The following is a 20,619-nucleotide window of genomic DNA, read 5'->3' as shown; positions in this document are numbered from 1 at the left end:
ACGTTCGAACACCGCAAAAGTTCGGACGCGAATAACGAACCCCATTAAAGTCAATGGGACCCGAACGTCAAAAATCAAAAGTGCCCATTTTGAAGGCTTATATGCAAGTAATTAGGCATACAATGGTTAAGGGGTCTGGGTCCTACCCTGGGGGGACATGTATCAAAAAAAAGTTTGTGAAAAACGTCATTTTAAAAAACAACAACAAACTTTCCTGTCAACACTCATGTGCAGAATCCTGGCCACATAGATTTAATGGTTATGCTTTTAGAATAACAGTTTCAAAGCAGAATTAATCCCATCGATTCACCAGTTTTCTAGGTCAGTTACATTCAAGGTATGCCGTAAATTATAACTGCTACAGTTTCCAGCGTTCACTCTCATCCCAACTACCAAGCCATCAAATGGTTGGTGTCATAGCTGTTTGGTTTTATAGCTGATCACATGTGCAGGCAACTGCAGATCAAGCAGAGGCTAATATGACAGCTTCCTTAGCTATAACGAATAAGAAGGTGTGTCAGTCTGACACACCTCTACAACGATCTCGGTAAAGAGCCTCTGACGGAGGCTCTTTACCATGTGATCAGCTGTGTCCAATCACAGCTGATCATGATGTAAACAGGAAGAGCCATTGATCAGCTTTTCTCCACTCGCGTCTGACAGACGCGAGTAGAGGAGAGCCGATCGGCTGCTCTCCTGACAGGGGAGGTCTGTGCTGATTGTTTATCAGTGCAGCCCCCCCTCAGATGCCCACCCAGGACCATCAGGATGCCGCCAGGACCACCAGGGATTGCCACCACACTGGACCACCAGGTAAGCCACTCTAGACCACCAGGGAAATGCCAATCAGTGCCCAGGCAGCTGCCAATCAGTGCCCAGGCAGCTGCCAATCAGTGCCCGTCCCCAATGCCTGCCAGTGCCATTAGTGATGCCTATCAATGCTATCTATCAGTGCCGCATATCAGTGCCCATAAGTGTCATGTATCAGTGCCCAGCAATCCCGACTATCAGTGCCCATCAGTGCCCAGCAGTGCCGCCTATCAGAGCCACCCATTAGTACCCATCAGTGCAGCCTTTCAGTGCCCAGCAGTGTCGCCTATCAGTGCCCATCAGTGCCCACCAGTGCCACCCATGAGTGCCCATCAATGCCCATCAGTGCTGCATATCAGTGCCACCCATTAGTGCCACCTACCAGTGCCCATCAGTGCTGCCTATCAGTGCCCATCAGTGCCACCTCATTGGTGCCACCTCATCGGTGCTGCCTTATCAGTGCCCGTCAGTGCCGCCTTATCAGTGCCCATCAGTGAAGGAGAAAGCGTACTTATTTACAAAATTTTATAACAGAAACAAAAGAAAAACTTTTTTTTTTTCAAAATTTTAGGTTTATTTTTATTTGTTTAGCATAAAATAAAAAACACAGAGGTGATCAAATACCACCAAAAGAAAGCTCTATTTGTGGGAACAAAATGATAAAAATTCTGTTTGGGTACAGTGTAGCATGACTGCGCAATTGTCGTTTAAACAGCTACAGCGCTGAAAGCTGAAAATTGGCTTGGGTAGGAAGGGGGTGTAAGTGCCTGGTATTGAAGTAGTTAAAACAGCCATAAGTATTGTTCTTTATTTTGATATGTTTTTCTGAACAATGCGACTACATCGTAGGTTATGGCTATTTATTTTCCTAGGGAGTTTGGTCTCCTGTGCAATGCTAGAAAACTAGAAGAGATATGGGATGCACTAGGCCCCATTCACACCTCTGCATTTGTAGCTTGGAGCTTGAAGCTTCAAAATGCTGGAGGAGAAAAAAATAAATTATTTTCTATGGAGAAGGTTCACATCTCCACTCCAAGTTGCCTGAAGCCAAACGCCTGAAGCTCAAAAAAGTTCTGGAGCTTTTTTTGTAGCTTGAATCAGGCAGATTTCAGCATTTTTGGGCACGTTTTTATCCCCATAGAAATGAATAGAAATGCGCCATTCGCAATAAAATAGTAATAATATATGAATAAATAAATGTAAACTAAATACACAAATAGATAAAAGTCATCATAAATAAATAAATAAAATAAATTAATAATATGTAATAATGCATGAATAATAATAAATAAACACCCAAACAAAACAAATAAATTATTATTAATAATAATATTAATAATAATTTATTTATTTTGTGTTAGGGTTAGGGTGTTTAGTTATTTATTATTATTATTATTTTACTTTATTTTTTAAGGGTTAGGGGTTAATTATTTATTTACTACTTCTTAGTATTAATTTATTGAATTTATTTGTTATTTATTTAAGATTATATTTATTTATTTGTGTATTTATTTAACATCTATTTATTAATTTATTATTATTATTATTTGTATTATTATTATTATTATTATTAGTAGTAGTAGTAGTAGTAGTATTAACACCCTAACCCTAACAAAAAAATAAATAAATAACCCTATGTCAGAAATCTAGTTCAGCTCATACTAATTCACATAGAGCTAATGCAAATTCTTCTGCAGCTAATGCTAATTCTTCTGCAGCTAATGCTCATTCCCATGCAGCTAATGCTCATGCATGTGTGCCAGCATACAGACGAGCTCAGGCTAATATCCAGTGTGCACTGACACGTAGCTGCCTCTTAACCACCCTGCTGTCTTACTGTGGATGACCCAGGCTCAACTTAATTACGCTCCTGACTGTGGCAGTCACCTGCTATTAAGCTACTGGCACCCGTGCTTTTCTTTTTTTGAGCCTTGTACCTCTGTCACCACATTCAGGGATGCTCGGACCAGAGCCACAAGAGAACCCCTCTTGTCAACTTGGCCTCCAACCAAGGTACATGACACCATAACCCCTAGTCTTAACCCTAACCCCCAACTCCTAATCCTAACCCTAACCTAACCTTAACTCTAACCCCTTACCCGGAAAAAATTATAATAAATGAAAACCAATGATAAAAAAAGAAATAGAAAGCCAATGGAAAAGCTAAACAAGCTGAAATACCTACCAACAAATGATGCAACAGATGATAGTTTTCTCTATTGGCTAATAAAAAAATGCCAACGCTGCATATAAACGTGCAAGAGTCTACGATCTCTATTGTATGAAACAGCTTGCTATTATCAAGAGAATTTTTTGTAACTATTATTTTACAAAATCATTCAAATAAAACAAAATAACAGAAAATGTAAAATCATTACAAACCCAATCTGATTTGTCAACACTGTATGGGTCACATAGCCTTTATAACAAACATATCTGCAACATTGTTTTAACAAATGCACACTAATTAAACATCATAGTTTCAACATACCTGCAAAATAAGACTGTCATCAGCTATAGGGTCTCTTATGTTTTCATTACCAATTCCTGAATCATCCGCATCAATGAGTTTGTCTACAGGGACACCCGGAACACACTGCTGAGTTTTTAGGTAAGCAAATTCCTTGTCCATTGAATCCAGAGTTGGACAAACATTGTATGTGTAGGGCAGTTGCAATGTTCCATTGTTAAACTGGGAAATAAATCTGGGATCTACAGTATGATATAAATGTGTATTCACAGGGCCAAAATAAGGCAAAGATTTTGAATTTCTGCATTTGGAGACCACAGCGACTATCACAGTCAGTACAAACAGAAAAGTAATCAATGACAAGGCAATTACCAGGTACATTTGTAAGTTCGACTGAGAGTCCAGTTTGCTTGGTTGTTTGTTTATTTCAGGAATTATCTGCTGAAAATTATCAGCAATCACCAGGTTTAGAGTCACAGAAGCAGACAGGGGTGAGTAGCCATTGTCTTTTACTATGACCACAACTTTATGTTTTAAAGATTCTCTATCATGAAGAACATTTGATGTTTTGATCTCTCCAGTGTATTGATCAATAGTAAAAAGTGATGGCTCAGAAACTTGCAAAAAATAAGACAACCAGGCATTGTGTCCAGAATCTGCATCCACTGCGACCACTTTAGATACTATGGAACCTTGTTCAGATGACCAAGGCACCATCTCAAAGACAGGGCCATCACTGTCTCTTGGTGGGTATAGGATGACTGGTGGGTTATCATTCTGGTCTACCACATTAATTTTTAGAGTTGTGCTGCTGTTCAGTGATGGAAAACCATTGTCTTTAGCAATGACCTGAATGTTGAATTCTCTGTGTTGTTCGTAATCAAATGATTTTTGTGCATAAATGACTCCGGTCACTGGATTTATGGACACATGCAAGGATATGGAATCTTTGTTACTCACTATAAAGTAAGTCAGTTTTGCATTTTCTTCACTGTCAATATCTTTTGCTTGAATATAAAATATGGAAGCTCCTGGTAAATTATTTTCTGGTACAAATGCAGTATAAATCAACTTCTCAAACATGGGTGCATTGTCATTAACATCCGCCAAGTCCAAATAGATGACTTTCACAGAAGACAAACAAGGAGAACCCTTGTCAGATGCTTTAATTGTGATGTTATAGGATGACATTTTTTCCCTGTCCAGGGAATCTTTTGTAACAATTTTATAGAAGTTACTTGCTGATGACACTAATTGAAATGGAATATCCCCAATAATTTGACACTGAACGTCTCCATTTTCTCCTGAGTCTTTATCACGAACTGCAATCAGTGCCACCACAGTTCCAGGTGATGTGTCTTCAGGAATAGGAGAAGACAGGGAGGTGAGGGTTATCTCTGGAACATTGTCATTCTCATCCAATATCTCTATTAAAACTTTGGCATGGGCAGCCAGGCCCCCTCCATCCATGGCTTGTACAGATATTTCATAGTGTTTTTTCATTTCATAATCTAAATGTCCCTTTGTTCTAATGTCTCCGTTATTGTGATTAATTGTAAACATCTGGAGAATGTTATTTGCCAGGGTACTGAATGAATATGTAATCTGTGCATTTATTCCTTCATCTTCATCAGTTCCTCTGACCTGCAGAACTGTAGAATTTAAAGGCATATTTTCCTTAATGCTTACTTTATATACTTCTTGGGTAAATATAGGTGTATTATCATTATAATCAGTGATGGTAATCCTAATCAGCACAGTGCCCGTCTGTACAGGATTTCCTCCATCGAAAGCTGATAGAATTAGTTCATGGTAATTTTGTGTCTCTCGGTCTAGAGGCTTTTCTAGAACCAGCTGAGGAAATATACTGCCATCAGAGCTGACACTTTCTCCTAAGGCAAAGTGCTTATTTGGATTCAGCTTGTAGCTCCTCAGTGTATTAATTCCTATATCCAAATCCTCAGCTTTCTGCAAAACAAACTTTTCTCCAGGTGAAGCGGATTCACTTATTTCTATTTTAATTGTTTCATAGAGAAATCTTGGCGGATTGTCATTTATATCCTGAATTTCAATCTGAACATTAAACACATTTAAAGGATTCTCAGCCACAGCATCAAAGGTCAGGACACAATCAGCTGCAGCCCCACACAGTGTCTCTCTGTCTATCCTCTCTGCAATAAAAAGGTCTCCATTCTCCAGATTGATACTGAAATATTTTTCAGAAACATCAGACACAATTCTGAGTTTTCTTGCTGTGATATCCTTCACATTCATTCCAAGATCTTTCACTAAATCACCAACAACTGAACCTTTCCTCATTTCTTCTACAATTGAATAATGAATCTGAGCAGAGACTGAATGACACAACCAGAAAAATAATGAAATCACTACTTGCCATCTGATTTCCAGGCGTGATTGTTGTTGATGCATTTTTAAAACAGCCGTTCCTTCTATTGCTGGGAATATATAAGAGGAAATTCCTTGTAGAATGTATAAGCCTTAATTGAATTCAAATTCCAGAATATCTTCTTCTTTGTTAGACCTGAAGCACTCCCATCTCATGCAGAAATGCTCTATATCTACTCTTGCAGTTGTACTGCCTGTCTCATAGAGGCATGCATCTCTCACATCCTTCCCTTATTGGTTCAACAGCGGCGCTCTGAGGTGCAGCTGGGGTACTACAACATTTTAGAGTTATTTTCATAAATACAGATTAAGATTTAGGGACCTTTCACACCTTTAGGAACCTTTAAAAAAAATCCCACACAGTCTTTTAATGTTCATTAATATACTTTTCTGACACTCTTGAAAAAACACATAACAAGTATCTTTGGACCGCATGGAACACTCTTATATTGATCTAAAAGTTTTTTGGCCTAAGATTAAGATCATGGTTGGTTCATAGTTCAAACAACAAATAAATTCAATTTAACGTGAAAACAATTGCCATAAAGGTCATATTTTTTATGTGAACTTTGTGATGTGGTATATGATACATTTTTTTAATGATAAATATGCCCTCATCCTTCTTGAACCAAAGAGATATCAAATGTATTGTGTATACAGTGCAGACTATACATTTAGTGGAATTACTGTGGACATAAACGTCAAATGAATTAAGCAAGAGAGCACAACTACAACTATAGCACAACTATATTTTCTATATTTTGCTTTTGATGTTTATAAATAATGGATTCAAAATATATGAACAGACTGCTGATATGTTTATTTTACTGTTATTATCTATTATTATACTATTATATAATACTATACTTCATGTAATTATTAAACAAACACATGCACACAAAAATATTAGCACATTTTCAGAAGAGTTTATAAACCTAGGCTGAAACAGTTAACTGCAATAAAATAATGACTTTGTAAACAAAATATGCAATCTTTTTCCCCTTTCGTGCCCTTGTTGCCTAGAACCTGGCATGTGCTACATGAAAAGGAGGAGCTTACATTAAGTTACTGATGCCTACCAAAGGCCTCCCTCAATATACAGAAACATTATTAACTTTGGGAAAAAAGCCCTAGCTTGTATCAATAATAGGCCATCCTGGAGCTCCTGTGAAATTACTTTGCTTTCCTAAATGTATGCCATCAGCTGCAGGTAGGAGGAAGTATTTCCTCATTCTTCCTAGCAATCAGACAGCACCATTATAACGTTGTTACAAGATAAGAGACTGCTGATATGTGTCAAACATTAGTTAAAAATATATTCCAGGTATAAATATTTTATACATTGTTACAATTACCCAGCTTGGACCAATGTAGCTATGTATACACAGTCCTGGCTGAAGTTCCTGGAAGCTGGAAATCACTGAAGTAGATGTTGCTACTATAGTGGTCTCTGCTTGCTTCTAGGTCCCATGCTGAGCAGATGGTCTACTGCATTGTGAACACAGGAGGTCGGCTGCTCAGCATGGGTGCCATTCAGAGAATGCTTTGCATTTTCCTAATAAATGCATAGCATTCTCTGATTAGATGAGGTGGAGAGTGTGACATCATTGCCCCACCCCTCTACCTCATCCATTAAGATAACACTTTGAATGAATTCAGAAAATGCAAGGAATTCTCTGAATGGTGCCCTTGTTAAACAACTGACCTCCTGTGTTCAGTAAGCAGCAGGTTGACTGCTCAGCACAAAACCTGGAAGCAAGTGGAGATTAGCAGTGCCTACTTCAGTGATTTTCAGCTTCCAGGGGGATAGTCCAGGTATGGCATTTACATAGTTGCCTTGGCCCAAGCTGGACCTGTGTAACTATGTATAAGATATTCATACCTGGAATTCTTCCAGGAGAATTTGCAAGAGATGGGGTGGGGCATGGACAATTTGAAAACTGTAGAAAGTGGAATAAACAGCAACTATACAACATTATATTTAAATATACAAGTAAAATAACTAGACTTCATAAACATAAATCATTTATGTTTTTTTAAATAAACCACCTTCGTAATGCCTCATTATGTTCTATTTGTTGCTTGCTAAGTTGCAGAGGGTGGAGGTCTTTCTATGGTTACATGCAGGCTCTATTAGAGAGTGACTAATGTCACACGTGTCAATAACCATGCCCTGACATTTTAGAGAATCCCCCTTGTGCACCTAGTGAGATAAGCACTAATATAATGAAAGTTCAGTGTGTTTATTGTGTATACTTGAAAAGTGCTACAGCTGTACAATATTATGGCTACTATTATTCATTGAAAAGTCCATTTTAAGTCAAACAACAAAGGTTCCTTAGTTATGCTATTAAACTTTTACATCCAGGTCATATGTATATTCTAGCTGCAGTCAAATGTCTTTTTTTTTTAATATTGGGAAGGATTTAAGTCTCTGTAGGATTTTTATTGCTGTCTGTGTCCTGAGAAAATTTTACTTTTCTGTGGTCATTGGGACAGTACACAGATAGCAATAAAATCACCTTTTCATCATGATAAAAAGTGAGAAAACGTCAGCAAAGGCAGACAGAGACTCATAAAACCTGGCAGGGGTTCTAATCCACCCCCTTTGCATTAATGCTCTTCTCTACTGAAAATAAAATGGCAGAACTTCCAGTTTAAGTGCCAATTCCTATGTACAGTAGGTTAACTAGGTTGTGATTAGCTGCTCTTAAAGCAGTATTAAAACCCAAACCAAAAATGCTATATTGCAAGTTACCACTTATTAGAGGTGGTGGCTGCATTAGTTTTTTTTTTTAGGCTTTTTCCCCCTCTGTTTTCACCTGGTGACCTAGCCAGTAGCACACCTCATGTATTAGAGTGCCCCCACTCTGGATGAAAGAACACAGGGGCACCTTTGGACAGCAGCATTGTCAGTCTGGAAAGGGGTGTGTTAGATATGCTAACTGATTTAAATACACTAACAAATTTAAGCCCAACTCCAACTAATACATTATAAGCAGTTTTGGGATAAAGGTTTTAAATAAATAAATAATATCTGATCATTGTAAGCACCCCTGTCAGTGTTAAATGGTAAGTCCCATCTACGTAACTGATACATTCTGCTAGAGAGCTTGTTCTTTGGAAAAACAACAGACGTACTGGCTGGACCACCAGATGAAAATGAAGGAAAAAAAGGTAAAAAAAAGAAAACTAACAGCCATCACATCTAAGAATTGGTAAGCTGCAATATATAATAAATGCTTGCTTTTGGGTTTAATACCACTTTAGGAATTAGCAACTAAAAATAAGAACTCTTTACTAAACAAGACCAATCATTCTTTAATGCTATATTTTCAGAAATGAAAAAAAATGATTAAAAAAAAAAGTGTCCCATCTAAACAAATCATTTATTGCAAATTTAGTTGGAAAACAAGCTTTCCCATCAACACTCATGTGAAGAACCCTGGCAACATAGATTCAAAGTGTTAGTAAAACAAGGACCTTGCATTCACAATATCTGGTCTCCCACACATAACATGGAAATGCAATATTTTTAGTACATACAGTATAAACTGCTAAATATCTTTTCTCATCAGCAGTATATAACAGTCTAGTGTCCGGCCAAACACTGGTTAAAGCTTGTAGGAGGAGCTTTCATTCTCCTCTGACTGTCCTATGAGGCTGCAGAACCCCTGACCCTCTGTCTGGACAGTGCTGACTGGTCCTGTGCCAATCCCAGGCACCCTCTGAAGAAAAGAAAAAACTCTCCAGCAATACACACCAAACTGAGTATGTGCAAAGTGCTCCCAATGTTCTGTTCTATCAGGAGATGGATTGGGGACAGTGGAAGAAGGGGAGGATCAGAGAGGACAGGATCAAACAGCCTTTTTACACAATGCAGAGAATTAACCCCTTAGATTCCATAGTGAATATAACAAGCATGCTTTACTGCATATACAGACTAATTTTACTGTTCTGGGTTTAGTAACACTTTAATGGTTACGAAGTTAGAATAACAATTTTAAAGCAGAATGAATCCCACCAATATACCTCTTTTTAAGTCAGTTCATAGTTACATAGTTGGTAAGGCTGAATCAGTCCATCCAGATCAACCTGTGGTGTGTGAGTGTGTTTGTGTTTATGTCAATAGTGCATTGTTTATCCCTGAATGTTGTGATCGTTAGTGCTCCCAGCTAATCGTTTTTTTAAACTATCGATTATATCACAGCTTGTGGAGAAGAATTCCACATCCTTACTGCTCTAGCAGTAAAGAACCCTCTACGCAGTTTAAGGTTAAACCACTTCTTTTCCAATTTCAGTGAATGACTGCAAGTCTTTTTAAATTCCCTTTCACTGAAAAGTTTTCTCCCTATTGTGGGGTCACCAGTACGGTATTTATACATCGCTATCATATCCCCTCTCAAACGTCTCTTCTCCAGAGAGAATACCTTTAATGCTTGTAGTCTTTCCCCATAGCTGAGATCCTCTAGCCCCCCTTATTAGCTTTTTTGCCCTTCTCTGGACACTCTCCAGTAGACATGTGCATACTGAAATATTTCGTTTCGGAATTTTGTTTTCGTCCGAAAAATACATTTATTTAGTTACTCCCGAAATTCGTTTTTATTCATTTTGTTTTTCGTTAAAAATTGCATTAGTCCGAAAATCTAAATTAATTAAGGTCGAATCTGTCATTGAAGGCTTATGGTGTCTGTTGAATGTTCAAAGAAGATTCGACGGAGCAGCTAAACTGTACGTGTACATTTCCGGTCGAATTTTCAGCCTACAAGCTAGCTGTAGTAGAATCCTAATGTTGTATGACTAGTAATAATTATATTTATTAATTATTTTACTAGTCAACCAACATTAGAATTTTTCTATAGCCTATGGGCGGATGCATTTGACCGGAAATGTACGATTGCAGCGTCGTACAGTTTGGCTGCTCCGTCGAATCTTCTTAGAACTTTCGACAGACACTATAAGCCAAAGATTCGACGTTTGTATGTTTTTCGTTGCTTTGTCGAATCTTCGTTGTTCATATTGAATGGTCTACTCTACTCCAACAGTCACCCAAATTTCACATTCGTTTCTCAATCTCCAAGTGCAATGGTGGGCGCGGCATCCGACGTTGTGTCAGATATTGATATGGCATTATAATATAGAATCTATAATAATAAATCCCCCCCCCACAACACGGCAGCCACTGAGGCTATTACAACACTAGCAACACTAGTATCACTATCAAGTTCACAACACTAACACAATAGCAGCAGATTATTATGAAAGAATTAAGTTGAACTGTAGCTTGCTTCACTATTGTTCTGCTGTGCTTATGCTTAATTGCTAAATAATTCAGGTTCTCTGACAAACGGACCAGCTAAGATTGACTGTCTTCTGAAATGATTCAGTGTGTGTGTCTCTCTGTGCTAGCAAATTGTAAGTGAAAGTAAGTTGGCTGTACGTGTGTACTTAGTTCTAGCTATTTTACTGCCCCTCCTCTTTGGTTACAATCGGCCAATAACATTCATTATCATCATTATTTTTATTTTACTTCCCCCGCCCAATTCCAGCAGCAATCTTTTCTCTCTATGTCGAATCTTTTCTCTCTATGTTGAATCTTTTCTCTCTATGTCAAATCTTTTCTCTCTATGTAGAATAATCTTGGACTAATAGAGTTAAGGTTAGGCACATTCGACCACAGGTTCGATAGACACAGATGTCTACTCTCCAGTTCCAGCACATCCTTCTTGAGGACTGGTGCCCAGAACTGGACAGCATACTCAAGATGCAACCGGACCGGAGTCTTGTAGAGTGGGAAAATATTCTGTTGGATGTGCTTGCAGCAGCTTGGCATTGCATATTATTGGCTGAGCCTGTCATCTGCTAGGACCCCAGGTCCTTTTCCATCCTAGATTCCCCCAGAGGTTCTCCCCCCTAGCGAGTAACTTGTGTTTGTATTTTTAGCACCCAAATGCATTACTTTACATTTTTCAACATTAAATCTCATTTGCCATGTAGTTGCCCACCCCATTGTTATATTTAGGTCTTCTTGTAAGGTTTCCACATCCTGCGGAGAAGTTATTGTCCTGCTTAACTTTGTATCATCCGCAAATACTGAGATTGAGCTGTTTATCCCATCCTCTATATTGTTTATGAATAATATAAAAAGAATTGGTCCCAGGACAGATCCTTGGGGGGCCCCACTTACCACACCGGACCATTCAGAGTACTCACTATTTATCACCGCCCTTTGGACCCACCCCTGTAGCCAGTTTTCAATCCAGGTACATACCCTATGGCCCATGCCGACAGACCTCAGTTTGTACAGGAAACGCTTGCGGGGAACTGTATCAAATGCCATTGCAAAATTCAGATATGCCACATCCACAGGCCTTCCTTTATCTAGATGGCAGCTCGCTTCCTTATAGAATGTTAATAGATTGGTCTGATAAGAACGATTCTTCATGAATCTGTGCTGATTACCACTAATGATACCATTTTCATTACTAAAATCTTGGATATAGTCCCTTGTTATGCCTCCAATAGCTTGCAGACTATTGATGTTAAGCTAATTGGCCTGTAGTTCCCAGGAATATATATCTCGGCCTTTTTTTTAAATATTGGCACCACGTTGGCTTTTCTCCAATCGGCTGGTACCATCCCAGTCAGTAAACTGTTCAAAAAAATGAGGAACAATGGTGTAGCTATCACCTGACTGAGTTCTCTAAAGCGTTTGTTACCCTAAAAAATAAAACAAATGGATCCTGTTCCTTTAAAGCATGTTATACAGCACAGTGCTTGTGCTGTGTAATTTAGCCCCCTGTACAACCTGAAATACCTGGCTGATCCTGCCTGGTTCTGCCCTCCCCCCTATAAACTGGCCATGGTTTATCATGGCTGCTGAGCCCTGACACCGTGGTCAGTTTACGTGCCTCCAAAATCTGCAGCTCTCCTGTCCTCCTCTGTCAGTGCCCACCCATCCCCTATTGCTGCTGAAATAACTTTTAGTGTTTCATAAAATCCTGTCTGTTTCGCTGTGCTATGTGCCCCAGTCTCTGTGTTTTATAAAAAAAATGGCGTCTATACCTGATATACTGAATCTTTACTGAATCTAATTGACCTGTGGTCGCTGCTTCCTAAGTTGCCCTGTATTTCCACGTCCGTGATCAGGTCTGTATTGTTTGTAATCAGTAGGTCTAGTAATGCATTATCTCTTGTTGATGCATTCACCAGCTTACCCATGAAATTATCCTGCAAGACATTTAGGAAATGTCGAGCCTTAGACGAATTAACGGTTCTATCTGCCCAGTCTATATCTGGATAAATACAATCCCCCATTATAATAACATTTTCTAGCCTTTCAGCCCTTCCAAGCTGTGATAGGAGGTCCGCTTCCTCCTCCTCCCTCAGGTAAGGGGGCCTGTAGCATATGCCCACTATTACATTCCCATTATTTTCCACCCTTTGGTGCTCCACCCACAAGGATTCCACCTCCTCCCTTGCTCCATTGCTGATATTGTCCCTCATGTTCCCTTGCACATCATTCTTGATATACAGGCATACCCATCCCCCTTTCCTACCCTCCCTATCCCTACGATATAGAGAATACCTCTGAATGGTGGCCAGACAATCATGTGAGCTGTCAAACCAAGTTTCTGAAACTCTCACAAAATCAAAATCCTCCTCTTACATTAGCAACTCCAGCTCTCCCATTTTATTAGCTAGACCTCTAGCATTGGTATACAAGCCTCGTAGATTTGTCCTGTTGCATACTATTTCCTTGTTAGTTGTTATGAGGCTGCAATTTAGATTTGCCAGCATACTTACCTTGGATTTTGGGATTCTAGTCATCCTACCACTAATGCCCCCCAATATTACCTGCTAAAACTTGCTCAATGGTGGCTAGCTCTACATCTGGACCCTCCCCCCCAACACCCTGTTTAAAAGCCCCTCTAACTTTTTGGCATGCTATAAATTTTAACTGCTACAGTTTCTACTGTGCTTATGTTCGCTCTCAACCCAACTATCAGGCCATCAAATAGTGTCATAACTGATCACATGTGCAGGCAACTACAGATCATGCAGAGACTAATATGACAGCTTCCTTAGCTATAAAGGATAGGAAGGTTTATTTCCACTTTAAATTATTTTTCCATAAACATAAAAAATACTTGTCTATTGTTAAGTATACATAATATAATTTTTTTTTTTAAATACAGTCAATCACTAGTGTTGTGACACTATAACGTAAAGGCTATGGCCATTTATAGCACTAGGAAGTTTGGTCTCTTGTGCAATGTCAGAACACAAAAAGAGATGAGTGCTGGTCTTCTGATGGTCTAGTAACTATGGATGCCTTATAACTAGTATTTTACAAAATCATTAAAATAAAATAAAATAAAATTGAAAATCATTGTAGATCTCCTCTGATTTGCCAAAATGATATGGGTCAACACAGCCTTTATAATAAACATATCTCCAAGATTGTTTTAAAGAATGCAGACTATTTAAATATAATAGTTTCAACATACCTGCAAAATAAGACTGTCATCAGCTAAAGGGTCTCTTATGTTTTCATTACCAACTCCTGAATCATCCGCATCAATTAGACTTTCTACAGGAACAACCGGAACACACTGCTGAGTTTTTAGGAAAGTGAATTCCTTGTCCACTGAATCCAGAGTTGGACAAACATTGTATGTGTAGGGTAGCTGCAAAGTTCCATTGTTAAACTGGGAAATAAATCTGGGATCTACAGTATGATATAAGTGTGTATTCACAGGGCCAAAGGAAGGCAAAGATTTGGACTCTCTGCATTTGGAGACCACAGCGACTATCACAGTCAATACGAACAGAAAAGTAATTAATGACAAAGCAATTACCAGGTACATTTGTAAGTTTGACTGAGAGTCCAGTTTGCTTGGTTGTTTGTTCATTTCAGGAATTATCTGCTGAAAATTATCAGCAATCACCAGGTTTAGAGTCACAGAAGCAGACAGGGGTGGGTAGCCATTGTCTTTTACTATGACCACAACTTTATGTTTTAGAGAATCTCTATCATGAAAAATGCTTGATATTTTGATCTCCCCAGTATACTGATCAATAGTAAAAAGTGATGGCTCAGAAGCTTGCAAAAAATAAGACAACCAGGCATTGTGTCCGGAATCTGCATCCATTGCGACCACTTTAGATACTAAAGAGCCTTGTTCAGATGACCAAGGCACCATCTCAAAGACAGGACCATCACTGTCTCTTGGAGGGTATAGGATGACTGGTGGGTTATCATTCTGGTCTACCACATGAATTTTTAGAGCTGTGCTGCTGTTCAGTGATGGAAAACCATTGTCTTTAGCAATAACCTGAATGTTGAATTCTCTGTGTTGCTCATAATCAAACGATTTTTGTGCGTAAATTACTCCGGTCACTGGATTTATGGATACAAGGAAGGATATGGGATCTTTGTCATTACTGTTACTTACTATAAAGTAAGTCAGTTTTGCATTTTCTTCACTGTCAATATCTTTCGCCTGAATATGGAATATGGAAGCTCCCGGTAAATTATTTTCTGGTACAAATGCAGTGAAAGCCAACTTCTCAAAAATAGGTACATTGTCATTAACATCCGCCAAGTCCAAATAGACAACTTTTACAGAAGACAAAAAAGGAGAACCCTTGTCAGATGCTTGAATGGTGATATTATAGGATGACATTTTTTCTCTGTCCAGAGTGTCTTCTGTAACAATTTTATAGAAGTTGCTTCCTGATGACACTAATTGAAATGGAATATTCCCAATGATTTGACACTGAACTTCTCCATTTTCTCCTGAGTCTTTATCACGAACTGAAATCAGTGCCACCACAGTTCCAGGGGATGTGTCTTCAGGAATAGGAGAAGACAGGGAGGTGAGGGCTATCTCTGGAACATTGTCATTCTCATCCAATATCTCTATTAAAACTTTGGCATGGGCAGCCAGGCCCCCTCCATCCATGGCTTGTACAGATATTTCATAGTGTTTTTTCATTTCATAATCTAAATGTCCCTTTGTTCTAATGTCTCCGTTCTTGTGATTAATTGTAAACATTTGGAGAATATTATTTGCCCGGGTACTAAATGAATATGTAATCTGTGCATTTACACCTTCATCTTCATCAGTTGCTCTGATTTGTAGAACTGTAGAATTCAAAGGTATATTTTCCTTAATGCTTATTTTATATACTTCTTGAGTAAATATAGGTATATTATCATTTATATCAATGATGGTAATCTTAATCATTGCTGTGCCTGTTTGTACAGGATTTCCTCCATCAAAAGCTGATAGAATTAGTTCATGGTAATTTTGTGTCTCTCGGTCTAAAGCCTTTTCTAGAACTAGCTCAGGAAATATACTGCCATCAGAGCTGATCCTTTCTCTTAAGGCAAAGTGCTCATTTGGACTCAGCTTGTAGCTCCTCAGTGTATTAATTCCTATATCCAAATCCTCAGCTTTCTGCAAAACAAACTTTGCTCCTGGTGAAGCAGATTCACTTATTTCCAATCTAATTGTTTCATCGAGAAATGTTGGTGGGTTGTCATTTATATCTTGAATTTCAATCCTAACATTAAACACATTTAAAGGATTCTCAGCCACAGCATCAAAGGTCAGGACACAATCAGCTGCAGCCCCACACAGTGTCTCTCTGTCTATCCTCTCTGCAATGAAAAGGTCTCCATTCTCCAGATTGATACTGAAATATTTTTCAGAAATATCAGACACAATTCTGAGTTTTCTAGCTGTGATATCCTTCACATTCATTCCAAGATCTTTCACTAAAACACCAACAACTGAACCTTTCCTCATTTCTTCTACAATTGAATAATGAATCTGAGCAGAGACTGAATGACACAACCAGAAAAATAATGAAATTACTACTTGCCATCTGATTTCCAGGGGTGATTGTGGTTGATGCATTTTCAAGACAGCCCTTCCTTTTGCTGTTGGGAATATATAAGAGGAACTCCTTGTAGAATATATAATCCTTAATTGAATTCAAATGGCAGAATATCTTCTTCTTTATTAGACCTGAAGCACTCCCATCTCATGCAGAAATGCTCTATATCTACTCTTGCAGTTGTACTGCCTGTCTCATAGAGGCATGCATCTCTCACATCCTTCCCTTATTGGTTCAACAGCGGCGCTCTGAGGTGGAAATCAGGTACTACAACATTTTAGAGTTATTTTCATATATACAATTTAAGATTTAGGCATTTTTTAAATAAGGTTTATCAGTTCTGTCATGAAAACTGATTAAAAATGCAACACAGTCCTTTAATGTTCATTAGTATGATTTTCTAGAATTTTTTCTGATTTTCTGCTAACAACTAGCACAAAACAAGCAACTTTGCACCTCATGGAACACTCTTTCTTATATTGTTATAAATGCTTTTTAGCCTAAGATGAGGATGATGTTTGGTTCTTAGTTTATGCAAATTAATTAAAGTTTAAGAGAAAACATTTTCCATAAGCTCTGTTCTTTTTATGTCAACTGGATTGTGTGACGTGGTATGTACTAGATTTGCTTATGATAAATATGCAATTATTTTCTGGTAAACCATAACAATATACACTGTATATTGTATGCACAGTGTATGCTATATGTTTAGTGGAATTATTGTGGACATGAATTACTGTGGAAATGTTGAATAAAGCTAGAAAGCACAACTACAACTATTCAATATTTTCTTATTTCGCTGTCCCTCCGTAGAAATAATTGGTTCAATAAATATAGAGCTTATTAAGTTTTTCCAAACTTCTATGAAAAATTAGACAAGGTTAGATAGTGTGACTCAAAAGGGAAGGTAAGGGGTGATTAAGTCAGAAGAAAAGATTAGGGGAAGTGGGTCATTTGAGGATCCAGGTGGGTAGGTCACATGGGGGAAGTGGGTCATAAGGGGAAGGTTAGGGATAAATAGCCACACAACAAGATTAGAGGAAGTAGGTCACAGACAAGGTTAGGGAGAGTGGGTTATAGGTCGGGGTTGGGCTAAGTCAGTCATAGCACAAGCTTGGTGTGAGTGGGTTACAGGACAAGTTTAGGGGCAGTGGGATACAACACAAGGTTAGAAAAGAGTGGTTTATAGGGCATAGCTTCCTAAAAAGAAACAACAAAATCCAGAACAGGTTACTGATATGTTTGTTTTACTGTTATCATTTACTATTATTGTATTATTACATAATACTATACATCGTGTAAATATTATACAGATGGACAGACAGACACACGCAAACACATACACACAGAAGAATTAGAACTTGTTTTTAGGAAGAGCTTAGAAACCTAGGCTGAAATAGTTAATTGCAATAAAATAATTAATTTTTGAACAACACATGCAATTATTTTTCCCTTTGTGCTCTTGGTGACTTAAACCAGGTATGTACTACATGAAAAGGAGGAGCTTACCCTAAGGAGATTCTAAAGTTAAAATGTTTTTTTACCTGCATTAAGGTTAAAACATTTTACCACTTGTTGTGTCACCTCCCTAACCAGTTAGTTTTCTTGCTTGCTTGCTTGGTAAGTTGCAGAGGGTAGAAGTTTATCTATGGTCACTTGAAGGAGCTGTTAGAGAGTGACTAATCTCACATGTGTCAATAACTGTGTTCTGACATCACATAGATCCCCCCATGCACCCAGTGAGATAAGCAGTAACATAATAAAAGTATGATGTCTTTAATGTGTATATTTGAACAGCGCTACAGCTGTGCAATATTATAACTAATATTATTCAGCAGTGAAAGGTCCATTTTAAGCTAAACAGCAAAACTTTTTTATCTTTAATACTGAACTTTTAAGTTAGGTCAGACTAAGATATAGCTGCAACCAAATATGTTTCGTTTAATATTTGGAAGGATTTAAAGTGCCAATAAACCCAGGCTATGAAAACCCTCGTTACAATTTATATAACAGAGTGTGCATACTCACAAAGCCGCTGAAGCATATATTTTGTGTAGAGTGAAACCTACCTACTGGTTTATCCTGCTGTTCATTGTCCCTCCCATCTTCTCTGTGTCCCCATTGCAGACTGAGAATGTGTAGACCAGACATTGTCATCTACTGAGCATGCTCCAGTTTCAGCTCCCTTTCCAGAAGTCAATATAAAAGATGACTGAAACTGAAGGGCACACAGGTGAGTATATGCACATATTCCTCCTTTTTGTTTTCTGTGCAGTCCAAGTGACTATAGAGTCAAACAGATAGGTGTATACACTGTGATAAATCACACTCCCCTCCATCCTCTTCCATGTCCTCTTATTCCTAAACACTATGAGGTGAGATGTAGCATGCTAATTCATTACATTCATTAAGGAACTCACAACAAGCTTAGTTTTAATATAAAGCATATATATAACTCTATATATATATATCTCTATATAGAGATATATATAGAGATATATATATATATATATATATATATATATATATATATATATATATATATGTCTAATATCTGTAAAGTACAAAAAAGAGCCTTGCACGCAGATGCTGTCTGAACAAAGTGAAGAATCTGCCTATACCATATAAATGCATAAAAAATACACATTTGATGGTAGATACAAATTTATAGGGAGCTGTAAAACAGTTTTTCGATAGTTATAATTTAATTTAAATTGCTCTACTGGAATACCAAATGTTTTTTTCTAGTCATGTGACCGCCACAGCACCAATCAGGGCTGTGCCGACACAGACTCATCTCGTAGAGAGCATACATCATCAGAGTAATAGAAGCCCCTCCCAAAGATACCTGAAGATGCCAAAGAAAAGGGAAATATCACATGACCACACAACAGTGCTGCATGAATAAGGTACTTAGAGGATTAAAAAAAAAAAAAAATACAGTGGCATGATATATATGATTCATGTGAATGAATTATGGCAATTAACCCTTCTCTGTTTAGTATCATTTTAAGTATCTGACTTTTATTGCTGTCTGTGTCCTGGGAAAATCTTTAATTTCTTTAGTCACTGGGACAGGACACAAATAGCAATAAAATCACTTTTTTGCTATGACAGAAATTAAGAAAAAGCCACCCAAAGACAGAAGCAGACTGAAAATAAAACCTGGCAGGGGTTCTAATCCATCCCCTCTGCATTAAGACTTTTCTATATTTAGAATAAAACAGCAGAAATTCCAGATTAAGTGCTGATTCTTATCTACAGGGACCCATAGGCAGAAGTTAAATGTAATAACTTTCAGGAATTGTGATTAGTTGGTTTTGATTATTGCTCTTAAGAATTAGCAATTAAAACTAAGAGCTTATTATGTAACAAGTTCAACTGTTCTTTAACATTTGCTTTTCAGAAATGCTAAAAAAAATTTTGTATATGTGTTCCTTTTAACCACTTACGGACCGCCCGCTGCAGTTTTACGTCGGTACTTTGAAGAGGAATATCTTTGTTATGGCAGCAGCTAGCTGCTCTTCTTCAGCAGGCGGTCTGCTTTCAGATAAAAGTGGTCTCTGCAGCGGATTCGCCACAAGATCACTTTTATCGGCGGTGGGAGAGGTGCCCCCCGCCTCACTCTGGTGCCCTCCACCGCTTACCGGAGCCATCGGTAGTGGCGGAGGTGATCGGATCCTTCTCCTGGCTTGGTATGGAGACGAGTGAGGGGAAGATGGCCCCCACCCGTCTCCATATCATTGCAGGGCGGAAGCGACGTCAAAACGTTACGTCCACCCATCGCTCTTAAAGGGCCATTTTTTTTTATTGCATTTTAGTGTAAATATGAGATCTGAGGTCTTTTTGACCCCAGACCTCATATTTAAGAGGTCCTGTCATGCTATTTTTCTAGTATAAGGGATGTTTACATTCCTTGTAATAGGAATAAAAGTGACACAGTGCAAAAATAAAAAATAAAAGGTAAAATAAATAAGAAAAAAATAAAACATTTTTAAATGCGCCCAGTCCCGCTGAGCTCGCGT

At 38.1% G+C, this 20,619-nt stretch overlaps 1 protein-coding gene across 36 annotated transcripts in view; it reads right to left on the bottom strand.

The window, feature by feature from the left end:
• The window catches only part of LOC141132486 (protocadherin gamma-A4-like), a 489,967-nt gene that overhangs the window by 105,077 nt on the left and 364,271 nt on the right, over positions 1 to 20,619 (bottom strand). The window contains exon 1 of one of the 36 annotated variants that reach the window (XM_073620923.1): positions 14,197 to 16,784. The exons of 34 other annotated variants lie outside the window; for them this stretch is intronic. In XM_073620923.1, the coding sequence (XP_073477024.1) occupies positions 14,197 to 16,614 (2,418 nt within the window). In that variant the 5' untranslated portion in view covers positions 16,615 to 16,784. Of the gene's footprint in view, positions 1 to 3,301; positions 5,871 to 14,196; positions 16,785 to 20,619 lie in introns of those variants that run through there. One more of the 36 variants, XM_073620929.1, reaches the window with a different exon arrangement.

This window comes from Aquarana catesbeiana, linkage group LG03, assembly GCF_042186555.1.
Source record: "Aquarana catesbeiana isolate 2022-GZ linkage group LG03, ASM4218655v1, whole genome shotgun sequence".
Taxonomy (NCBI): Eukaryota; Metazoa; Chordata; class Amphibia; order Anura; family Ranidae; genus Aquarana; species Aquarana catesbeiana.
The sequence above is the reverse complement of the archived record's forward strand: the minus strand, read 5'-3'. Positions and strand labels throughout refer to the sequence as shown.